The sequence below is a fragment of the Alligator mississippiensis genome, chromosome 7 (assembly GCF_030867095.1).
Source record: "Alligator mississippiensis isolate rAllMis1 chromosome 7, rAllMis1, whole genome shotgun sequence".
In the NCBI taxonomy this organism is placed as follows: Eukaryota; Metazoa; Chordata; order Crocodylia; family Alligatoridae; genus Alligator; species Alligator mississippiensis.
In genome coordinates, this window is record NC_081830.1 from 28,669,433 (window position 1) to 28,691,781 (window position 22,349).

General features: G+C 46.5%; 1 protein-coding gene across 1 annotated transcript; it reads left to right on the top strand.

Annotated features, from left to right (window-relative positions):
* The first annotated feature begins 11,889 nt into the window (after positions 1-11,889).
* On the top strand, positions 11,890-12,822 carry LOC106739711 (olfactory receptor 6B1-like). The gene has a single exon (XM_014604560.3). It carries the CDS (start codon positions 11,890-11,892, stop codon positions 12,820-12,822), a length of 933 nt encoding a protein of 310 aa, XP_014460046.2.
* Positions 12,823-22,349: the final 9,527 nt, after the last annotated feature.

Genomic DNA, 22,349 nt, shown 5'->3' on the forward strand with positions numbered 1-22,349 from the left:
CTGCCAGCCACAGCCCACGTGCAGCGCGACAAGGGCTGCGGGTTCGCACCCGGCCCGCACATGGCGACGAGGATGGGATCAGGAGAGGGCTCACTGGAGTTAAAATTAGTTGAAAACTGCCCTTGGAAAAGTGGGAGACGCAACGTAGCAAGTGTTGCGGAACTGGAGGCGCACATCGCGTACCACCAGGCGGGCGGAACGGGCAGGAGATGTATCCGTGGACGCCTTTCGCTAAAGGGAGAAGAGGGAGCTCCCGAAAATGGAGCCCTAGAAGGGAGAGAGGTGTGTCTACACCCTGCGGCGTTCGGGTGTATCATGAGCGACGAACGGGTCCTGTACAGGCCCCTTGATGCTGTGTCTCTCGCCGAAGTCAACCCGGTGAGCGCAGTGGGCCCGACCCTCACCTGGGAGTGTGTCCATTGCTCGCGGTGTGCCCGGGAGATGGGAGAGCCGATGCCGATCGGCTGGCTCTCCCCTCGCATGGTAATACCTAGACTGAGGGGTCATGATCTTCCGTCCAAGCTCCGCGAAAACCCGGAGACGGAGGAACGCGCCGTAGATGAGAGAGTGGTCCTACGGTGCGACAAGGGAGGAGAATTGAATGCAACTTTTCAAACCGTGACGGATCTAATGACTAAAAATCTAAGTTTAAAGACCCAGCTGCGTATGGCCGTTCGGGCGGTTGGAGAAGCAGCTGAGAGAGGGGATTTTAAAACGCCACGACAAGATGGCGCTGAGCAGAAAGAAGACCACGTGGAGGAGCCGGAAAAGAGGGATGGAGCTTCGGAGAAACCCGCCAGGGTTCGGCTGGTGACTCCGCCCAGCGACGTAACGCCGCTTCTGCCGACCACGCCCCTCTGCCAACGGGAGGGGGATTCAAGTGGAGCAGTGCATCTGCCCCTCCTGCCTGAAACAGCAACAACCCCCACTATAACAATAACTACAGCTCCAAAAGAAACAACAACAACAACAACTCGCGAAGAAACTGATCAGCCTGCAGCATCAAGCAGCCAAGTCATCAACCCGCAGAGTGCAGTTCATGCTACTACCTATTACGCTCGCTCCAGAGCCGAACTGCAGAATTTGTGTAGAGAATCCAGGATCCAACCCGAGGAAACTCTGGCTGTGTGGTTGGAACGTCTGGTCGTGGAGCTTGGGTCCGACCTCCTGGACCAGGAAGAAGCAAGCTTCTTGGTGAGACAAGCTTCATGGAGTAGGGGACATGTCACTGACATCGACATGGTGGCATTTAGCATCCACTGGCCTATTCCAATTCCAGCGCTTGTGGCAGGAGTAATTGAACAAAAGGCCCACGCATGGCACGATGGACGACCAGAGCACACCGGTGCAGAACAGCTTGTACTGGCTATCATCGGAGTCTCATATTGTGCCTGGAACCCAAGAGTATGTACGCTGGGACTGACACCGCTCCAGCGAATGCGACCATGGCCTCATCGTCACCTGCGAGACCCTGGAACCGTTCCAGTGACCCTTGACAGCATAGATAGTTGTCTTAAGGTCTATGGGCAGAGGAACATAGTGGTTTTGCGAATTGTGCTTAACCCAATGGTCGACCACCCTGTGAGTAGTCTCCTTCATCAGTTGCCAAGACTGCATGTTCTGATGGAACCAAAACTGCACAGTGATCGGGAATGTCAGCGCCCAACTGAGGCTCAGAACACAAGACGCCACGAATCCGAACGTCCAGTATTACGCCAGAGAACGCAAGAGGAGCGATACATGTTTGGATTCCTCCTACAGCGTTCTGGACTTAATAAGCGACAGCTTCGCATTTGGGGGGACACGGGACAATGGCAACTAGCCTACGAGTTAGGTTTTCATTATCTAGAAGAAGGTGACGACGACTCCTCGATGATTTCGTTGAGTTGTTGAGAGTGAAAACAGAGAAAAGGGGCTGTCCAGTATAGAATCGTGTTTATATATCTGTATTTAATAGTGATAGTAAGTTTAATCGACTGCATTATCGTGCAGTCCCGTGTAATTTTGTAAATATTAGTAAAATAGCCATTTTAAGAAAGTTCTTTTATAGATCTGGGATTCGGAGTGCATGGTGGAGAGAGGCCTCCAGAAGGACAACATCACCGAAAGGAGCGAGGGCCTGACGCGCGATTCCACCATGACGCCCACTGAAGCCATGATCGTCCAGTTTTTTGTTACGAATGTAATTATGTGTATATGTGTGTGTGCCAGCTATTATTTGATTCGATCCCTTGAGGACGAACTTTTATTGTTAGCTAATTTTGTATTTGTTCGTTTAGTTTCACGAACCGTTAACAGAGCTACTAATAATCCGGATGATGGACATGTAGTATAATTCTATTGTGCCTTCAGCAAGGGGGGATGTCATGACCCAAAGGTATGATTTTGTGTGTGCTTCGGCACTAGAATTATCCGCGTGGGATTACAGCTTCATTGCATGGTGGAGTTTTGCTGCGCAGAGAACCCGCGTGCAAGGGAGAGAGTTTCCGCCACTTTGCAGCTGTCTTTGCAGGGTGCATTTTCCTTGCAGCACAGAAATGCACGGTGCAAAGAGTTCCCGCTCTTCGAATGCAAATTTGTTCCCCGCTATTGGCTAGTTCTAAATTATTCCCATGTGGCGGCTAGCAATTGGCCTGCTAGCCGTATAAGAGGCTTGAGCGGTTTCCGCCCAAGCCGAAGAGGACTCCACATCCATCTCGTGGGGACTCTGGGTACACGCAGGGTAACACAAACCCTGTGTGAGACTCAGAGGAGTTTGGCGGCCTGATCCACTGCCCACCTCTTCCCGTCTTCGTACGGAAACCTTTTATAAGATGTATCTACGAGTTTTGAGGCACGCTTGTCCTGGACATCCGGAGTTCTGTTTGCGTGGAGCCTAGCAAACTCCACGTGATTGTTCGTGTTCTTTCTGTTTGTAACCACAACTCAAGCAAGTTTTCAGCTTGCACCGCGACCATCTCGGTGTAAGTAAACAATCTTAAAATCTACCATTACACGTCTGTGCCTAATTCTAGCTCGGCGCCCGCCCTCTCCGACCCAGCGTGCCCGGGCTGCCGGCCACAGCCCGCGTGCAGCGCGACAAGGGCCGCAGCTTCGCACCTGGCCTGCACAAAGACAATAAAAAGGTAAAAATTAAGATTTAATTATGAAGACAATAAAAAGTTTCTTTGGTCATTTATTACAGTTCCTGGCTTTCCTTTCCAGAACATAAAAGGCATAGCAAGACTAGGCCAAAACTTACTGCAGTGATATCTGGCTCATATAATTAATAATATTTTGTTATAACAGTGCCTGTCAGTTCCAGCTGGGATGGGAGCTCTTTTCCACTATGCACCAAGCATATGTAGTGAGAAACGGTCATGCTTTCCCCAAAGACCTTAGCATCAACATAGACAAAACAATAGGTGGTTCTTGATCAGTGGAACAAGAACCTAGGTGTGCAGTGCCCCAGTCCTCTAAATTTCCCTCCCTCCTTCTATTATGCCTTGCTTACAACTGAAGCTGAGTGAATGTTCCCTTATAGAATGCCTTTTTTCTGTAAAATGCAGATTGAAAAATCACACAGGGAAGGGTCAACTTTGAGATACTGTTACAGAAGCTTTTCTAAGTGTAACAGGGAACCCTTGCCCTCTTACAGAAGGAAGGACCCCTTTAAGGGCAGGATTTTTGTTAACCGGACAAGTGCAGTTGGCTAGGCTGGTGTTAATAATCAGCCTTCCAGCAGGTCCAGTGAGAAAGCCCATGTCCAGAAGAAGGGCAGGACTCTGATGTAAGCCAAAACCAGAACAAGAGCAGGGATCTGGCCCTGGGAGCTGCAGAGGGAAGAGATCCAACCTGGGAGTTACAGAGGAAAACCTCGGGAACTGTTGAGCTGCCTTGGGGTTACCAGTGAGACTCTGGGAGCTTATGGGGATGAAACCCAGAGCTGGAGTTTATGAAGGTACGAGTGAGGGCTACCACAAGTGTGTCTGCCTGCACTCAGGTAGGGGAAAGGTTTTCCCTCTAGAAGGCCTGTTTTCTCTTTTGCTAGTGATGGAGGGTCCAAAAGAGAGAGTTTGTGTTATAGCCAGGGGGCTTATTTTTATAGTTTTATAGTTACATTTTAGACAGGTGGTTTGGGTCAGGACTTTGAGGGGCAGTTTTTAGGAGATCCCATTAGTGCCCATGGGGCATGCAATCATCTCGAGCCCTGCTGGGGGCAGGCTTAAGGCAGAACAAGAAAGCAGAGCCCAGAACATGGCAGAACTTAGAGCCAGGGGGACTCAGCACCCGGAGCAGGACAGAACTTGGAGCAAGGGTCCCAGCACCCAAGACGACAAGACTGGAGTTAGTGCTTAGAAGCCAGGTGCGATACAGGGGGCTCGAGCTTGAAGGCCCAGCTAGAGGGACACAGGTCAGAAAGGTCAAAGCAGGAGAGTGATGATACAGTGACGCATGTTATGCTTGGGGCATGGAAAGTGTCAAAACAGTGCTCCACACTCCAAATGCCATTTTGTGCTTAAACATGCCATGTTTTGAAAAAAAATTACAATGGAAAAAAAATACCCAAAATCTTTTCTATTGAAAATTTCCCTTCCTGGCAAATGCTGTAGGGCCTCTCCTTTACATTCCCTCCCTGTTGTCTCAGGCACTCCAGAAGCCTGAATAAGCAGCTTTGTCTCCTTATAGAGTGCATGAGCAGAGTTAGGTGCTTCACAGTAGTCACTGCAATAGCCAGTCTGCTGAGTCTGGCAGAACTGATAGCAACCCCTACTTACAAGCTTATAACCCCTACTCATTCTCATGGACTTATACACCTCACTCTGATGAGGATTCACAAATATAAAACTAAGCTGAAAACATCACTGTGCCAGTTTATGAATCCAGAATACAGCCACATCTGGGGTACTGCATGCAGTTCTAGTTACCCCGTCTCAAGGACAGGGTAGAGCTAGAAATACAGAGGAGGACAGCAAAGACCATTAGATCAAAAAAAGTTTCCACATAAGGAGAGACCAAGAAGGCTAAGACATTTCTGGCTGGACTAATGATGGATCATAGCTTCCCTCTGCTATCATTTTATAGATGATGGAGACCTATACAAATGAGAACGGCATAGGAAAAGTGAATAGAGAACTGTGCTTCACTTAGACATTTTTGGCATTTACCCAGTTTTAAGGTTCTGGTTTCACCTATGGCAGGTTGACCAGGTTTGCCCACAATTGCCCACAGAAAAATGAAGGACACTCTAACTTATGCCAACAAAAGCCCAGTAGTTCACGCCCTTCCCAGTGGAACAGGAAGCATACATTCTAGGCAGGTCTCTTCCAGTAGGGCCCCAATCTTCACTGCCTTCCTCTGTAGCAGGGTAAATGTGGTCCTCTTGCTTGGACCTCTGAAATGTACTCTTAACCAACACTTTCCATTTGATAGCAGGACACTGAAAGAGCCCACATCCACCTGCTTTACCTGTAGCAAGAAAAAGTGTGTTTTGATGTTTGGGGCATTGGGTCTGGAGCAGGTGTGTTAGGGTTCTTCAGAAATTTTAAGCACGGGTTAGACAAACAATTCTTTTGAACAGTTTATATAAGGTGATTCTGCCTTGAGCAGTGTTTGGACTAGATGACCCCCTGGAGGTCGCTTCCAGTCCTATTTTTCTAAAATTCTGTAATTTCATGTTCAGCAAGTTTCTCTAATCAGCAGGCCATGAGCTAAAAATGACCTAGACTATCCTCCAGCCCTGCTCTAGGGAGTAGCCACGGGACAGCTTAGAGGGAGAAGAATAAGACAAAAGCAGCATGGTACAGTGATAGGGACACTGTCCTAAGTATGAGGTGGCTATGAGTTATGGCCCTAGTCCTAGATATCAGTGAAGAAGAAATAAAGGAGCAGAAAAACCACTGAGGCACAGACCAGAACCCATGGCTCTCTTGTCAAGGGCTTCAAAGGTAGGGTACAAAAGGCAATGAAAGGCCATGGCATATTCAAAGCCAAGCTGGATGAGGTTAGAACAGGTTCTGGTTTTGTTGTAATATTTCTGGTTTAAATATATTAATATTATAATAACTTTGCATGCCTCATTTCCCCTGACCAGCTTGTACACAGGGAAAGTAGTTAATTAGGTTTGGACCCAGAACTAGAGAGATCAGCCTCAGTGCTCTATTAGTGGGTCTTGGACCATGAAGCAAAAAATAGCTAATGGGCTTCTGTTGGCACCTCAAGGGAGTTTCAGACAAACACCTGAAGAGACTCTCTGCTGTTTCTCTTTTTGGCCACCCCACCTTCACCTTCAAAGCCCTGTATCAGGAGACACCCAGGGACAAGAGGGAGAGAGGAGACAGGACAAGGGCAGGACAAAGAGGCTCCAGAGAGAACAGTCCAGGCTTCTCCTGGCAGAGACTGCTTGGATTTCTGGTCAGGACACTGTCTGTTGCATAGCTGAGGACCAATAAAGGTTTATTTTAAGAAAAGCTGACTGGTTTCCTGCTTGTGACTCCCAGTGCCCTCCATCCCTGTGAAGAAGTGCCCTCTATCAAATACAAAGGGCCAGCTCCCAGCTGGCATAAATTGGCTGAAACTCAGTCCCAATCAAAGGAGCCAGGTCCCCAATCATGTAAACCAGCAGAGCTCTGCTCATGCCATAGATTACTGCTGCTAAGGATGCAGATGTCTAACAAAGCTGTATCGGGGCGAGTGGGGGGAACCTTCTCCTACTAATGAATCTCCCTGTTCAGTACTGTAACCACCAACAGGTAAGGGGGGAACCTGCTCTGTGCCATGAGAAGGCTGGATCAAAGATAATAATACAGCCCTATATAATCCTACTTAGAGTTAATCCCATCTTTGAGGCCCTCCTACTCATCCCCTTTCACAATTCTCCCCTGATTCACTTTTTCTCTTTCCCTCTCCATATTATCCCTACCCTTTCCCACTCACATATTCCCTGCATCTAGCTATATCTCTGCCAACCCCAGTTGAATATGTCTGAGGGGAAACACACACACACACACACACACACACACACACACACACACACACATATATATAAACTGGATATATAACAATCCATCACTACAGTTAAGGAATGGGGTTTGCAGGAGAGACCTGCAGAAGCTACAGGGTAGACCTACAGAAGGACTTCGGTACCACAGTGTTGAGGCCTGCAAAGTCTAGTGTGTAGGTGTCTGGCACTCAAGGTAGAAGCCAGACCCGTGGTGGGCGCCAGAGCTACTTGTGCAGATCATGGAGGATCAGGCACCTCAACATGAATCCCTAACAGCAGGTACACAGAGTGTACAGAGGCCTAGAGACAGCCACTAGGAAACACTGAGAAGTAGGGTTGTCTAAAATATCACCCTCTGGATCTTACAGACTTGTCTTAGGGCTATCACGAAGGACAACTCTCCACTTGGAAACCACATCCCTGAAGGGAGACAGCTAAGGGGAAAAAAAGCAAACAGGGATTACTCTTTTCTTATAAACTGTGGTTACAAATATAGGAAGCAAGTGGAGAGGTGGTTCCTTTTAAAACACATGAGAAGGTGGGGAGGAGAAGCGGGTGATGCATCTCTTTATACAACAGTATATTCATTAGACCAATCTCCCAGCATGTGGGAAATGTGGGTGCAAGTCCTGTCCAGCAGAGGAGAAAATTTATTACCCAGACGTCAGTGTGCACTCTTGCCTCTGCACCATTGGACACAGGATCCGGGCGCTGCACTGCTCCACACTCTCAGTTCCACCCTCTTAATTCTTTCTACTTTCAGTTCCTTTGCACTCGAGCAGCTGCAGAGAAGTTGCAAGGACGATTAGGGCAAGGGGTTGTCTGTCCTTGCATGGAAATCTTGAAAAGCATGGCTTGTTCCGCCCAGATAAAGGGAGGCTGTGGGGGGCCAGTGTTGCTCTACACATGTGTCAGTATGAGAATAAATGGGTTGAAGCACCCAGGGAAAGATGAGGTGGTTTCTAACCATCACAGAAGGGAGTATCAGAACCAGTTTCCACTAGGATTATGGAGACAAATCCCTCTCACCTCCGGGTTAGGGCAGCCTCCGGGAGGTTGTGAGCATCAGCGCCATCTTCCGCTAGCACCATGGAGACAAATTCCTCTCAACTTTGGGTTAGGACAGCCACCTGGGGGGTGGCCCAGACACATTCCTGTCCCTGATCTGCTACCTCTATAATTCCTGATGCCAAAAGGAGCAGCACCAGGAATGGAGGTTGAGCACCAACATCCCAGACTATCCCAAAGCAGCTGGCGTACATGCAGGCGTGGGCCGAGGAGGCTGCAAATCCTTTCAGAGGAAAGAGCTCATCCTGATTTCCCACCTCCTTCCTGGGTGACTGCTCCAGTCCCTGGCATCTTAGATCAAAGAACGACTTCTCCTCTGGCCTCAGTATCATTAATCCAGACCTGAATTTACTAATTTTCTTAGCCTCAAATATTCAAGTAACTTTACCAAAGCCTGTGAAACCTTTCATGATAACTAAAACCACGTTTACCTGTGAAGAAATGGATCACCAATTTAAATTCCCACAGCTTAAAAAAATAGTAGGAGGTGTCTACCTGCAGGATCAGGGTCCTGGAGTCAGTGGCTAAGGGGGCCCCTTTCAGTCCTTGTCCTCATGCTTTTTTGTTATGCCCATTTATTTGGAGCATTGGGCCATCAGCTGTAAAGTTGAACTGATGACCTGAAACTTTTCAGTACATGCAGCCCACATCTCAGGTAAAGTGATGGATTTCCCTGGAGAGTAGAACTTGGATTCCAATTAAGCACCGTGTTTCCAAAGTTTGCATTACAAGCATTTGACAGATCCCCTGATCTCTCATTTAAAGACCTGCAGCAGCAAAGGAAAGGCTGGGTGGACACCCTGCAAACCCAGGCCCTGGTGCCTTGTTCACAGGAAGCCTGAGAGCAGATACAGAATCAGTTTCCAGGAAATGGCACAGTGAAGTTCAAGGTAAAACCAACATTTCCATTCCAGCTAATTTTAATGGTGTAGGAGCTCTAGCGAAACCCAGTATTGGATATTGTTTCTTGTACCTTCCTTTGTCAATGGAGGATTGGAGGGTGGGATTGGTTTTCTAAGTCCACTGCTGTTATCCTGGATATAGAGGAATGGAAATATCGTAAAAATCTGTTCAGAAAAAAAGGTAAGGAAGTCTCTCTCGATTGAGCACTGATTAATTGTAGCCTGGTAATTGCCATGTTCCTATCACAGGTGCCTAAAGAAATAAATTAATTATTGGAAAAACAAAAAAATTCTCATTTAGCAAATGCAGCAATTTCTTATTCAGCATTTTGGCAACAATTTTTTATCTACATTTTGACAGCTTCCTTTCCCCCTTTAACATGTCACTCTAGGAAGAGTAGGCAGAATCTGCCAAAAGAGAAGAGAAAGGACAAAACAGAACTAAGATTCAGAAATTGTTGTTTAGCTGTTAAAACAGATATTATCAAAGAAAGGGAAACCAGGTTATATTTTGCCAAGAACACAGCTTACCAAGCTCTTTTTATGCAGAAATACGCTACAGCATTCTTCTCTGTGTTGCTTTTGAAAGTCTTAGTCAAGCATGTGCCAAAACTAACAGACCCAGGGTAAAGGACTTAGCAGCTGAGTTAGTCAGATGGTCTCTTCTAAAAACTGAATTTCCAAAAATTACCCAAATTGTCAAAAAGTTTAAAATTTAAAGTGCGAAAGTGCATCCTCTGCAAAGGGGGATCCTTAGCCTGGCCCGTTGTTTTCAAATGTTCTGTATCTTCAAAAGACTTGCAATATGGACCTTTGTAGATATTCCCTGGCATATTTTCATCTTGTATCATGTTCAAATCTAAGTGCCTCAGCTCTACAAGCTGCTGAATCCCCTTAGTTTCTCTTGGGTTCAGTTTTAACTGGCAAAACTCAGAAACAAACAAGAAAAGACAGTAATAAAAGAGGAAACAGTGCTGGAACCTAGTCCCTGAAATATGGGTAAATAAACTGCTAGTGAAAACACTTTCAAAGAACATAGGTAGAAGAAGGTAGAAGGTGTTTGTTCACAGGTTTATGAGCTCAACTCATGGTGTCCGTGAATCCTTAGCAACAACGCACTTCTCTCAAGTCCTTGCTGTGCTGCTACAAACACTGGTTTGAACCCCATGTAACTCCATCGATTCCAGTGCAGTCTTGCTTCCTGATTCCCACCCAGGGGATGCAGAGAAGAGAAGATTCAGCCTCCTTAACCCTAAAGCAGTAAATAATGTTTTTTTAGAACTAGGTGAAGGATGATTTAGACATGTTGACTGCCATGAGAGTGCTGCCGATTTAGCCAGGGCTCCATTATAATGCAGAGTTTTGGTTTTTTTGAGGGGGTGTTATGTCCACTGCTCTTTTCCTGGATATCTTTAAATAGTGAAAAGGAGGTTTTCTAAAATTCTGTGTGTCTGTCTGTCTCTTTCTATCTAAATTGAGAACTGGATTAAATTAGCCCAGTTCAACTATATTTTTCCTTTAGCAAATTTCAGATAGAGCAATTTTTCATTCAACATTTCAGCCACATTTTTATCAACATTTTGAGGGTTTCCTTTTCCTTCTTTAACATTTTGCCACTGGAAGAATGGCTGACAGTCTGAGTGAGCAGAAAGATGACAAAACAGCTAAAAATTGGAAATGGTCATTTAGCTGTAGAAACTTGTTATTCAAAACATGTGAAACCTAGAGTATTTTTTTCAAGTTTTTTTTAACCAAGCTCTTTAACATTGAGAGATATATAACAGATTTCTTTTCTCTTGCTTTTGGATGTCTTAGTCAAGCATCTTAACTCTAAAGTAGCAAACAATTATGTTTATACAGATAAGGGATAGGTGACTCAGACCTGTTGACTCCAGTGAGAGTTCTCCCAATTTAACCAGGGCTGCAGTAGAAAATCCCAGCCCCATTGTTTAAAAGAACTGCTTAGCCTGTCTTGCAGGGATGAGGGGACATAAAGCACAGGACAGGAAGGGGTTCCTGGACAGTCAAGGCAAAACCCCCAGAATCTTCACATGCAGCTGCCAGGTGAAACACCCAGAACATCCTGTAACATGCCACAGGCAAGAGCAGAGGCAAGGAGGTCACTACCAATGCCCTGACACATCAACAGAGAAATAGTATCTAAGGTATGTTCAGCTGATCCTAAGAAAATGATCATGCCCCATTCTGTAAAGGAAGGTAGTTTTCTGTCAGTGACTGATGTTTTATGGAAGTCAAAGCATTTCACAAGTCCATTTCTATGTCTTTTTTGTAATGGGGAAAAAGTTAGAATAGTTTTTGAACTGATTGTGCTGAAACTTCTCCATCAAAGAATCATAGAAAATGAGGGTTGGAAGGGGCCTCAGGAGGTCACATCTAGCCTAACCCCCTGCTCAAAGCAGGACCAGCCCCAGCTATATCATTCTACCCAGGGCTTTGCAATCCAGACCTTAAAACCCTCCTCAGGTAGAGATTTCACAACCTCACCAGGTAACCCATTAAAGTGCTTCACCACCCTCCTAGTGAGAGAGTTTTTCCTAATATCTGACCTAAACCTCCTTTGCTGCAATTTGAAACCATTGCTCCTTGTTATGATTCATTTCATATGGACTTTTACAATGTATTAATGTGATCCTCTATACATTTAAACCCAGCTATTTAAATGGCTTCATGAAAGCAAAGCTTTAGGACAACATACAAACATGTTTTAAGAGACTTTTAATTTCACATGAAATTTTGAAATTTTGACTTTTCATTCTAATCAAGGCAGAAAAAAATTGAAAATATAGGAAGTTTAGCATCCTCAAGTGCTATTGAGATTCAGTGATACCGCAGCCGAATGCTGCTATAGTGCAGAGGCATGAATACCACCCTGCTTCTCAATATGTGCATTGTGGTTATTTCTTGTAGGTCCACCATATGACATACACAGAAATGAGAAATCAAACCATCATCGCAGAATTCATCCTTCTTGGATTTGGGAATCTACCAGAACTGCACGTTCCACTCTTCCTGCTGTTTCTCCTGATCTACATTGTGACCATGGCTGGGAACATCCTCATCATCATGCTGGTTGTGGCTGATCACCACCTGCACACCCCTATGTACTTCTTCCTGGGGAACTTGTCCTGCCTGGAGACCTGCTACAGCTCTGCCATCCTGCCCAAGATGTTTTCAGGTCTCCTTACCAATAACAAAACCATTTCTTTCCTCGGCTGCCTCCTTCAGTTTTACATATTTGGTTACCTTGTCTGTACTGAATGTGTCCTCTTGTCGGTCATGTCCTATGACCGGTACTTAGCAATATGCGATCCCCTGCATTATGCAGCTGCAATGAACTCAAGGATCTGTGCTAAATTAGCTTCAGATTCTTGGATAACTGGATACTTAGTTTCCACCATAACAATAAGCTTAATGTCAACGCTGAATTTCTGTGGCCCCAGTACAATTGACCGTTTCTTCTGTGATTTGACACCCCTACTAAAACTCTCCTGTACAGACACCCACTTGGTCCGAGTGGCAATTTTTGCCTCTACTTGCTTAGGGGCATTTCCCCCATTTCTACTGACTCTGGCATCCTATGCTTGTATCATTGCCACCATCCTGAGAATCCCATCTACCCCTGGGAGGCAAAAAGCATTTTCCACCTGCTCCTCCCACCTCATTGTGGTAACCATCTTCTTTGGTACTATAATCGTTGTGTATCTCACCCCAACAGTGGATACTTGGAGAGCCCTGAACAAAGTGCTGTCTGTCTTCTACACTGTCCTCACCCCAATGATCAACCCCCTCATCTACAGCCTGAGACACAGGGAAGTGAAGGAAGCCCTGGGCAGAGCTCTTAATCTCTGAGGGTCTTTCAGAAGGACTCAGGATGCTGTATATGTGTTTTAGAGACTTTCATACTGAGAAACAGTGATCACTTTAAGATTCACTTATGAAGACAGTAAGAAGGTCTTTTCTTTGGTCATTTATTATTACCAGGGATCCTGGTGTTCTCTGATTTTAAAAAATCCCCAATTTTTGGATTAAAAAATAGTAACCCAAAATCCACATTTTTCCATGATTAAAAGGAAACACCACCAATATTTTCTATGTAGTGGTGTTTCATTTTGATCACAGAAAAATGTGGATTTTGGGTTACATTTTTAATCCAAAAATTGGGAATTTATCTTTATACCAGAGAAATCCAGGATCCCTCTTTATTACAGTTCCTGACTTTCCTAAAACTTACAGCAGTGACTACTGGATCATATGAGTCCTGGATCATATAATTAATAGTATTTATGCCTACATCTAGTGCCTGAGTTTTCCAACTGAGATGGGGGCTCTTTTCCACTAAGCACCAAGCACACACAGTGAGAAGCAGTCATCCTTTCCCAAAGACCTTAGCATTGACATGGACAAGAGAAAAAGTTGGTTCGTGTTTAGTCAAACTGGAGCCCCGGTATGCAGTGCCCCGTCAACTACATTTCCCTCCCTCCTTCCCTCCCTTCATATGATGCCTTACTCACAACTGAAACTGAGTGACCATTCCCCCATGGGATGCCTTTCTTTGTAAAATGCAGACTGAAGAATTCCATGTGGAAGGGTTGACTTTGCAATACTATTTTAGATGCTTTTCTGAACAATATGGAGAGTAGGGTTGCCAACTCTGACTGAAGTTATTCCAGGAGATTTTTTTTCCCAACATGACGTAATGTCATTAATTGTACTGTTCAACCTGTTCACAATATCAATTTCCCAGATTGCTTTCAATAGTCACCGGGAGATCAATGGCGATTCCGGTAGACTCCCGGCAAATCCGGGAGGGTTCGCAAGCCTAAAGGAGAGTGTGAAAACAGAGTACTCCTCACTTTGAATGCCATTCTGTGCTGAAAAATGCCATGTTCTGGCAAAAATTCTACTAGAAATATTGCCCCAAATCTTCTCTACTAAAAATTTCCACTTGTGGGAAATGCTGCAGGGTTTACTTTTCTTTCACATTCCCTACTGCCTGGGAGAATCTGTAGGACTCAATAAGAAGCATGGTCTCCCCATCTGAGGTGAGTTAGGTGCCTCAAGGTAGTCCCCAGTATAGCCAGTCTGCTGAGCCTGGCAGAAGGTGGAGCTTACAATCCCTACACCTTCTCACCGAGTTACACACCTCATTCTGATGAGGATGTACAGCCCCGGATGCAAAACAAAGCAGGAAATATCACTGTGTCAGTTTATGAATCCAGAATACAGCCACATCTGGGGGACTGCATGCAGTTCTGGTCACCCCATCACAAGAAGCACAGGGTAGAGCTAGAAATACAGAGGACGGTGGCAAAGATGATCATAGCAATAGACCTGGTTCGACATAAGGAGAGACCAGGAAGGCTAGGACATTTCTGGTTAGACTAATGATGGATCCTAGTCTCCCGGTGCTATTATTTTATAGATGACAGAGATCTATAAAAACAAGAATGATGTCAGAAAAGTGACTTGGCAAGTGTCCTTCAGTGTATGACTCAGGTGCCATTTAGACATTTTTGGCATTTAGTAGTACAGGTCATTCCCCACAGCACTTGAGATACAGTATAGGCACGTCTCTTCAATCAGGGAATGAATCTGCATTGCCTTCCTCTGTAGCAGGGTAGGCATGGGCCTCTTCCTTGGACCTCTCACCTGTAGTCTTAACCAACTACTTCCTTTCAGTAGCAAGGCACTGACAGTGCCCTCATCCCCTGCTTCACCTATAATAATTTAAAGGGTGTTTTTGATGTTTTGGGGCATTAGGTCTGGAGGTTGCGTGTTAGGGTTCTTCAGAAACTTTAAGCACTAGTTAGACAAACACTTCTCTTGAACGATTTAGATACGGTGATTCTGCGAAGAGTCAACATTGTGCTAGATGACCCCTTAGAGGTCCCTTCCAGCCCATTTTTCTACAATTCTGTAATTCCACTTGTCAGCAAATTGCTCTCATCAGCAAGCCATGAGCTAAAAATGCCCTTGACCATCCTCCAGCCCTGCTCTAGCGAGTGGTCACAGGGCAGCTAGGAGGGAAAGATATGTTGAGACAGGAGGATAACAAGACAAAAGACAGTGACAGGGATACTGTCCTAGGTGTGAGGTGGCTATGAGCTACAGCCCTAGACCCTGATGTCAATGAAGAAGAAATAAAAGAGCAGAAAAACCATTGAGGCACAAACCAGAATCCATGACCCTCTCCTGTCAAGGGCCTTAAGGGTAGGGCACAAGGGGAAATGCCAGGACATGGCAAATTCAAAGCCCTGCTGGATGAAGTTAGGACAGGCTCTGGTCTTGTTGTATTTTTCTGGTTTAAATGTGTTATGTTACAATAAGATTGAATGCCTCATTTTTCCTGACCAGTTTGTAGAGGGGAAGAAGTAGTTAATTATGTTTGGACCCAAAACTGGAGAGATCAGCCTCAGTGCTCTGTTAGTGGGTCATGGGCCATGAAGCAACAAAGGACTAATGGATTTATGTTGACACATCAAGGGACTTCCAGACAAACACCTGAAGGGTCTCTCTGCTGTTTCTCTTGCCAGGGCCTCCCCTCAAGAAGTGCTGTAACAGGAGACAACCACAGACAAGGAGAAGAGAGAGAAACAGCACAAGGGCAGGACTGAAAGGCTTGAGAGAAAAAAGCCAGGGCTTCTCCTGGCTTAGCCTGCTTGGGCTTCAGCACGGGTGGACTCGGTCTGTTGTATTGCTGTGGGCCAATAAAGGCTGTCTGTTTTTTAAAGAAAAAGCTGCCTCCTCTGCTGCTTGTGACTCCCAGTGCCCTCCATCCCTTATAAAGAAGTGCCCTCCATCAAATGCAAATTCCTGGATCCCAGCTGGCATAAATTGAGTAAAGCTCTGTCCCAATCAAAGAGTCACATCCTCAATCATGTAAACCAGCAGAGCTCTGCTCATGCGACGGATTACTGCTGCTAAGGATGCAAGTTGCATGTCTAACAAAGCTCTATCAGGGTGCAAGGTTCTCCTCCTAATGAATCTCCCTCTTCAGTACTGTAACCTCTAACAGCTAAGGCAGGAAGCTGCTCTGTGCAACAACGACGCTGGATCCTCCATAACAAATATAGGATCGGGGCTGGAGCTGCGCAGGGGCTGTCCCTAGCTCTTTTTTGGTGCTGGGACCTGCCTGCCCAGGGCCATCTCCATTGGGGCCTGGCTGGCTCCTCTCCCTGCTCTTCCGTGGCTGCTGGAGGTGCCCTTCTTCTACAGCCCATGAGACATTGCTACCACCTGCCCTTTATTGCAGCCTCTGCATGATGGTGGCCGCCCTGCTTCCCCTCCTCAGGCTTCTTGCCATCCTTCTGGGGCCATTCTTGCCATCCTCTTTCTGAGGATCTGCCTCAGCCTCTCCATCCTGACACAGGAACAGTCAGGAGTGTGGGTTCAAAGCTGTCTCTCCCTAGTTGTCTCTCTGCCCCTTCCCCGAGCTGGGTGACTCCCCCACATCCCATGCTTTCCCCTCCCCATTCCAGCCAGCTATTGGGTCCCAGAGGTTTGCAAGCTCTTTGCTCATGAACAAAGGCCTTCAGTTAGTTTGGACTAAAAACTCCCTCCTGCTCTTGCCTGCTCTCCTCTTTCAAGTCAGGGGGACTAAACGTTGGGACTCAGGATACACCCTGGGCTAGATCCTGAGACTGGGGTTCGAACGTCACATGACAAGTAGGGCACCTTTTCTGACGCATCAGTTATTCCCCCCAGTGAAGGGGGAAGAAAATGCCCATTTTACTTGGCCACTTTGCCAGACAGGCCTGGAGATTGGCAATGAGCAGGGCAAGGGAATTGAAGTCAGCCCTGACGTCTGTACGCTCCCCAGGGGAGTGCTGTTTAAGACTCAATGGCTGGAAAAATCCGAATGGTTCGGAAGTCAGTAATACTTGTATTGATTTGGTTACCTGGCGGCTTTCACGTTTCTGTGAACATCTTGGAGAGCACCTGGTTCAAGTCAGTGTCTATGGATGAATGAACACAAGTGGTGGTCTGCAACACTGACAAGCCAGTGGAGAGTATCCAAAAGGACGAGCCTGAATATGGCTAAAGCCTTCCAGATTCCTGTAATGCAGTTGGGCATTGTGAAAGCAAACATGCACAACATACCAAGAGGGAGAACAGCATAAAATCTATAAAGCTTCCTATGAAGGCTAACACCACGGAGGCTGCATTCTTGATTGTATCCCTTACCTCTTTATTTAACAATAATGGAAATCCCGATGTTTCAAATGTTCTCCTATGCCTCCAGAGATGTGCCAATGCTTCCACTGAATGTCACAGAATTCCTCGGGACCTGAGGAAGGGCATTTTGTGCCAGAAGCTTATTTGAGATCCCTACAGTACAAGTCTGGTCCAATAAGACACGATTACCAAATACATCCTTCAGTTGGTGTATTCCTTGGCCCAACCTGGTTACAATGATGCCACTACAGAATTCAGGGAACTTGATGCAGGATTAGATGCAAATGATCAGAGTTCAAAGTCTGGGCCCTGCTTAAGACCTAACACAATATTGGCCCCTTTCTACCTTGTTCTTATAGTGACCTCCAGTACGTCCCAGGCAGAACCACATGGTCTCTGGGTTCCCATCAGCAGTTCGGTTCGCAGAGAAAGTGGATTAGTTTTGGCAGCCATGAATGACAAGCTGAGGAAGAAGAGAAATGAGGGTAACGCCCAGGTGCAAGAAATGACAGGGAACCCTCTATCCCTCCCCACTCATTCTAGTTATGTTATGGGCAGCTTGCGTGGACCTATGACTGTCACACAGTACTGAAGAGGAGGATGTGTCAGTACCCACACTGTTTGCCAGGAGTTTATAAGCCACTCTGTCTTCCAAAGGTGGCCATCTGGAACTAGAGGGGCTTATGACTAACTGGGTTCCTGAGATATTAAGGAGGCGGCATGAACTACGATCCACTCTGTGGATGCATGCAAGAGGCGAGGCTCATGTCCAGGGGCAAGGGTTCTTCCCAGTAGACATAACTGATTCACCCCCTACCTCTGTCACTTGCTGTCTGCAGAGAAGACGACATGTGGAGCTGGAGTCACGCTTGCTCCCATTGGGTTTTTCTGTACCTGTAACCATCAATCTCATGGCTGTGAGCAGAAGCAGGGTAGAAGGCCTTTCAAGGTGTTAAAGATGATGGCCTTGGGGCTCCATGCTGAAGGGCCACCTGTCCTGTATACTATGGGCTACATGAGGTTGTCAGTGTCAGAAGCATGGCTTCCTCCTGAACATGGACCGAGAGCTGAGCCCAGCCTGCTGTCTGAATCTCGGCTGGAGAGACAAGGGGAAGAGGGCTTATCTAATACTGGGCTCGGAGAAAAATGCCATCAGACAAGGCAGAGAGAGAAGAGATCGTGGTCAAGATCTAAACCATCCTTTTACTGCATACGCTCCAGGGACTTCCTCCTTCCTGCACATGCTCCATTTCACCCCTTCAACGCTCCAGCACTGGCCTCAGGCGTCAGGCTGACATCCTGGGCTTGTAGCAATCCTGGCCGGGCTTGGAGCTATCCTGGCCGGGCTGTATGCTGCCTTGCCTAGGCTTCTCCTTCTTCCACTTGTGGAATCAGAAAAAAAAATAAATGTCTTAAACTTTGATCATTTGAGTTATATGATGACATAACCACTTTGTGGAGAATTGCTGGCTCTGTACAGTAGAACAGATAAGGGAAAGTGTTTGTTCTTTGTAACTCTTCTGCAAGTGCTTCGCTCACTGCAGCCTTGAAGATAGCAAAAAGTATGTACAACTCTGATTTCCAGGTGCAGGCAGGGAGTGATATTTCTCCCTTGTCTCCTCCATAATTCTCATCCTGATAACACCAAAGAAGTAATGAAGTAATGTTTATAGCTGCTTTTCTAGCTAATTTCACTATATGATCACGTGAGTTGTAAGCGACTGTTAAAAAGTATATAAGCCTCCTGATTTTGCTCTTGGGGGGCAACCCCTTCCAAGTGCTTGGGAGATCCATGTCACTTTGGAATCCCCCTACAGCTGTAGTTTCTTTTGAATAAAAGCTTCTGCTGACCTGACCCAAAAGTATGCTGCGTGTGTTTCCACGACACACTTTCTCCTTCCTCTCAACCACCCACGTGCAGTGCTCGTCTGGCACCGTGCTCCAGTATACCCCTCTCGGGGTCCCTAGCCAAAGAACACAGAGGCCTGGGAGCACCATCCCTGAGCAGGGAGCTGACCGGCTGCACCCAACACGCCCAGGACCTCGCTGGGAGCCTCCAGAGCTGGGAAGCCCTCACGAGCAGAGCTGGGAGTGCCGAGGTGTGGTGCCCGCCACTACCACCTGGGCCCTGTGGGGCTCTTCAGCACATGGCACTGCCAGCTGGACCTCACTGCCACCACGGGCACCCCCATAGGCCTTCCTGAAGCCCACCCCACCCTGGCCCCAGGGATGTTGGTGCAGCCATCGCCAGTGGCACCCAGCACACCCAGAAGGCAGAGGGAGTGCCCAAGCAGGGCCCTGCCATGGCGGCCTCAAGACAAAGCCTCCTTTTCCCATCCACTGCAGGACAGGGCGGCAGCCGGGCTGAGCACGCCAAGCCCCTGCCCTCCCCGGCTGTCCTGGGCCGCAGAGAAAAGGCCCTGCGGGGGAAAGTGGAGTCAGCACAGGGAAGCGCACCGGCCGGCCGGCCAGCCCCAGGGTGGGCACTGCCTGGGCCACTTGTGAAGACAGGCACATTTTAACGGACGTAAAATCTCACTATTTCCGGATTTCTTGAAACAGCTGAGCAGCAAAGATTTAAGGGAAGTGCTTCATACATCAGGTGTCAAATAGGATCTGAAATACTGCACAACTTTTCCCGTGAAGTTGGAGGGAAAGGAGAAACGTTTCATTTCTCCTTCAGCCACATGGAAGGAGGTGGAACAATCTTGTCCTGATCTAACACGAAGAGAGAGAATGACGATTTCTTGAAGACAATGTTTCTGTAGCTGTGTATTTATTATTTCTTTAATTAACGGTGAGGTGTTGTGGTAGTGAGATACTGCTGCTGGGCTCAGAGGCACTGAAGGGACAGCTTCCCCTCCATTTCGGGAGGCCGCTGAGGGGGAAGCTTCCCCTCCATTTTGTGTGGTGCGGAGAGGGAGCTTCCCCTCCATTTCGTGAGGCCGCTGAGCAGGCAGCTTCCCCTCCATCTGAGAAGCGTTCACAACCCCTGTTACTGAAGAGGACGAGTCTTGGGCTAATTACCTCAGAAGAAGCCAAATCCAGGAGTTCTTTACTTTAACTAAGGACTCTTTCATTAGGTGTCAAAAGTCAGTTTTATGTATACTGAAGGCCACTTTAACTCTTTTAACAGTTAGTAGATAGATCGCTGTTTCCTGAAGGCTGAGGGGCTCAAGAGGTTGGCTATATAGTAACATTGTTTCCACCTCTAGACATTTCAACACAGGCATTCAGAGAAGCATATGACATGACATGACATGACATGACATGACATGACATGACATGACATGACATTATTACCACTTGCTTTACTTCTTTGGTTAGTGGATTTTAATATCTCAGGGAAGTTAGTAATATTAATGCATGGTCGATGGTGCGATAACAATCTGTTTTAACTCTTTAGTGTGTGGAGTGGTGAGTGTGGTCGTGTTAGTCGAAGCCATCGGGGACCTGAACGTGACCAAGCAGTGAGATATTGCTCTGGGGGTTTCTTTGTTACGTCTTGTCTTTGTTATATCTCGTCCCTCCTTGTCCCCAGGAGTTTGGCAACTTCATTCGATGTACAACGGGGATAACTAATGACAATGACTATCATGTCAAGCAATGGAAAGCATTGAATGAGCCCACCAAAGGGATGAAAGTGCTCAGACCGTTACCATCTCTGGACAGTCGGATTGCTTTGTTGCAAGCAATGCATTTAAAAGCTGAAGATGATTACAGGCTAACAAAGCAGTGGGTTGGGTCTGTCTCCCACTCTTCACGCAGTTCTTGAAGCAGAGGTACAGCTGTATGAATTCACAAACAGATTGCTTTCACATTCATGAACAGATGGGTCGACTCTGAGGGGAGGTTTGTACCACTAAGGGTACTGGAGATGCTATCTTTTTGTCATACAGTAGCAATGTGTCAGCAACAAAGTCCAGTCTTTCGGGCGGTCATTGGAACTATGGATTGGATACGGTGCTTGAAAACTCAGTTCCTGTTCAGACAGTCTACCAGAAAACTGAAAACAAGCCCCCTTATTTATTAAAAAGACATAGGATTGGTTGATATCTGGAGGCTTCACCACCCAGAGGTGAGAGACTACACCTGTTTCTCCTCAGTTCACTTATGGTACTTCAGGATTGATTATTTTCTCATTTCTCAGTCTCTGCTTTCCTGCTTGTTTAGCTGCAGAAATACATAACATCTTAATTTCTGACCCTGCTCCCATTATATACGTATTGCAAAGGTATTTCTTGAAATACAGGATTTTTAGTTATCCTATGACCAACTACTGCTAAATGATTTCTTTGATCAGCTTCTAAAGGTTGTTTTCTTTCTTCAGCCAGTTCCTTTTTCTCTCGCTTGCCTTGTTTGCATCCTGTCGTATTCATGTTCGCTAGATGGACTTCTTAGTGTTTTAGACATTTTAAACGTTCTTTCCCCAAATCTTCTTATTCCAAAATTTTTAAATTTTCTATTCTAATGACACGCTTCTTCTGCCTGTCAGTAATCATTGCGATTGGCTGCCAAGAATCGATAGTCTGCTGCAATCTATTACTGGTGGGGGCGGTGCATGGGGCGCTGGAAGGCCATCAAAGCCGAGCTTCCCTGGGCACGCCCGGGCTTTCAGCGCCCCGTGCACCATTGCATCCAGCAGGTGCTGCCTGCGAGCTGGGGCTGCACCAGTGCACCTACCACCCGGCCGGGTGGCTGCAGGGGAATCGCTGCTGCCAAGGGAAGCACCTGGCCCCCCGCAGCGCATGTGTTACTTGTTTTGGTGTGGTTTCTTTGGTGTATTTCTGTGACGACATGAAAGGAATCTAGAGTTTTACTTCTGTTCAAATATTGCAGTAAGATCCCCAAGGATGAAAATGAAAATAATAATAATTCAAAACTAGATGAAACCAACGCAACGTTTGCAATTAAATTTTTATTGCAAAATTATTACTCTAAAGACAGGATTTCAGGATATTCACTGACCGAATACTTTAAGAGAATGAAAACTTCGCACCATAAAGCTGTCCATGTGTAAACTCAGGCTTAAGAATACAAATACATATCTTGTCTGAACTTGGGACTCAGTTATAGTCATAGAATAAGAGGGCCCTTGTACACATGACTAAGGGCTCTTGTATATGTGAGGAAATAGCCCCTTTGAGTGGTTTCATTGCCCTTTTTTAACCATTTAATTGCGGAAGAGAGTACAGGTTGGG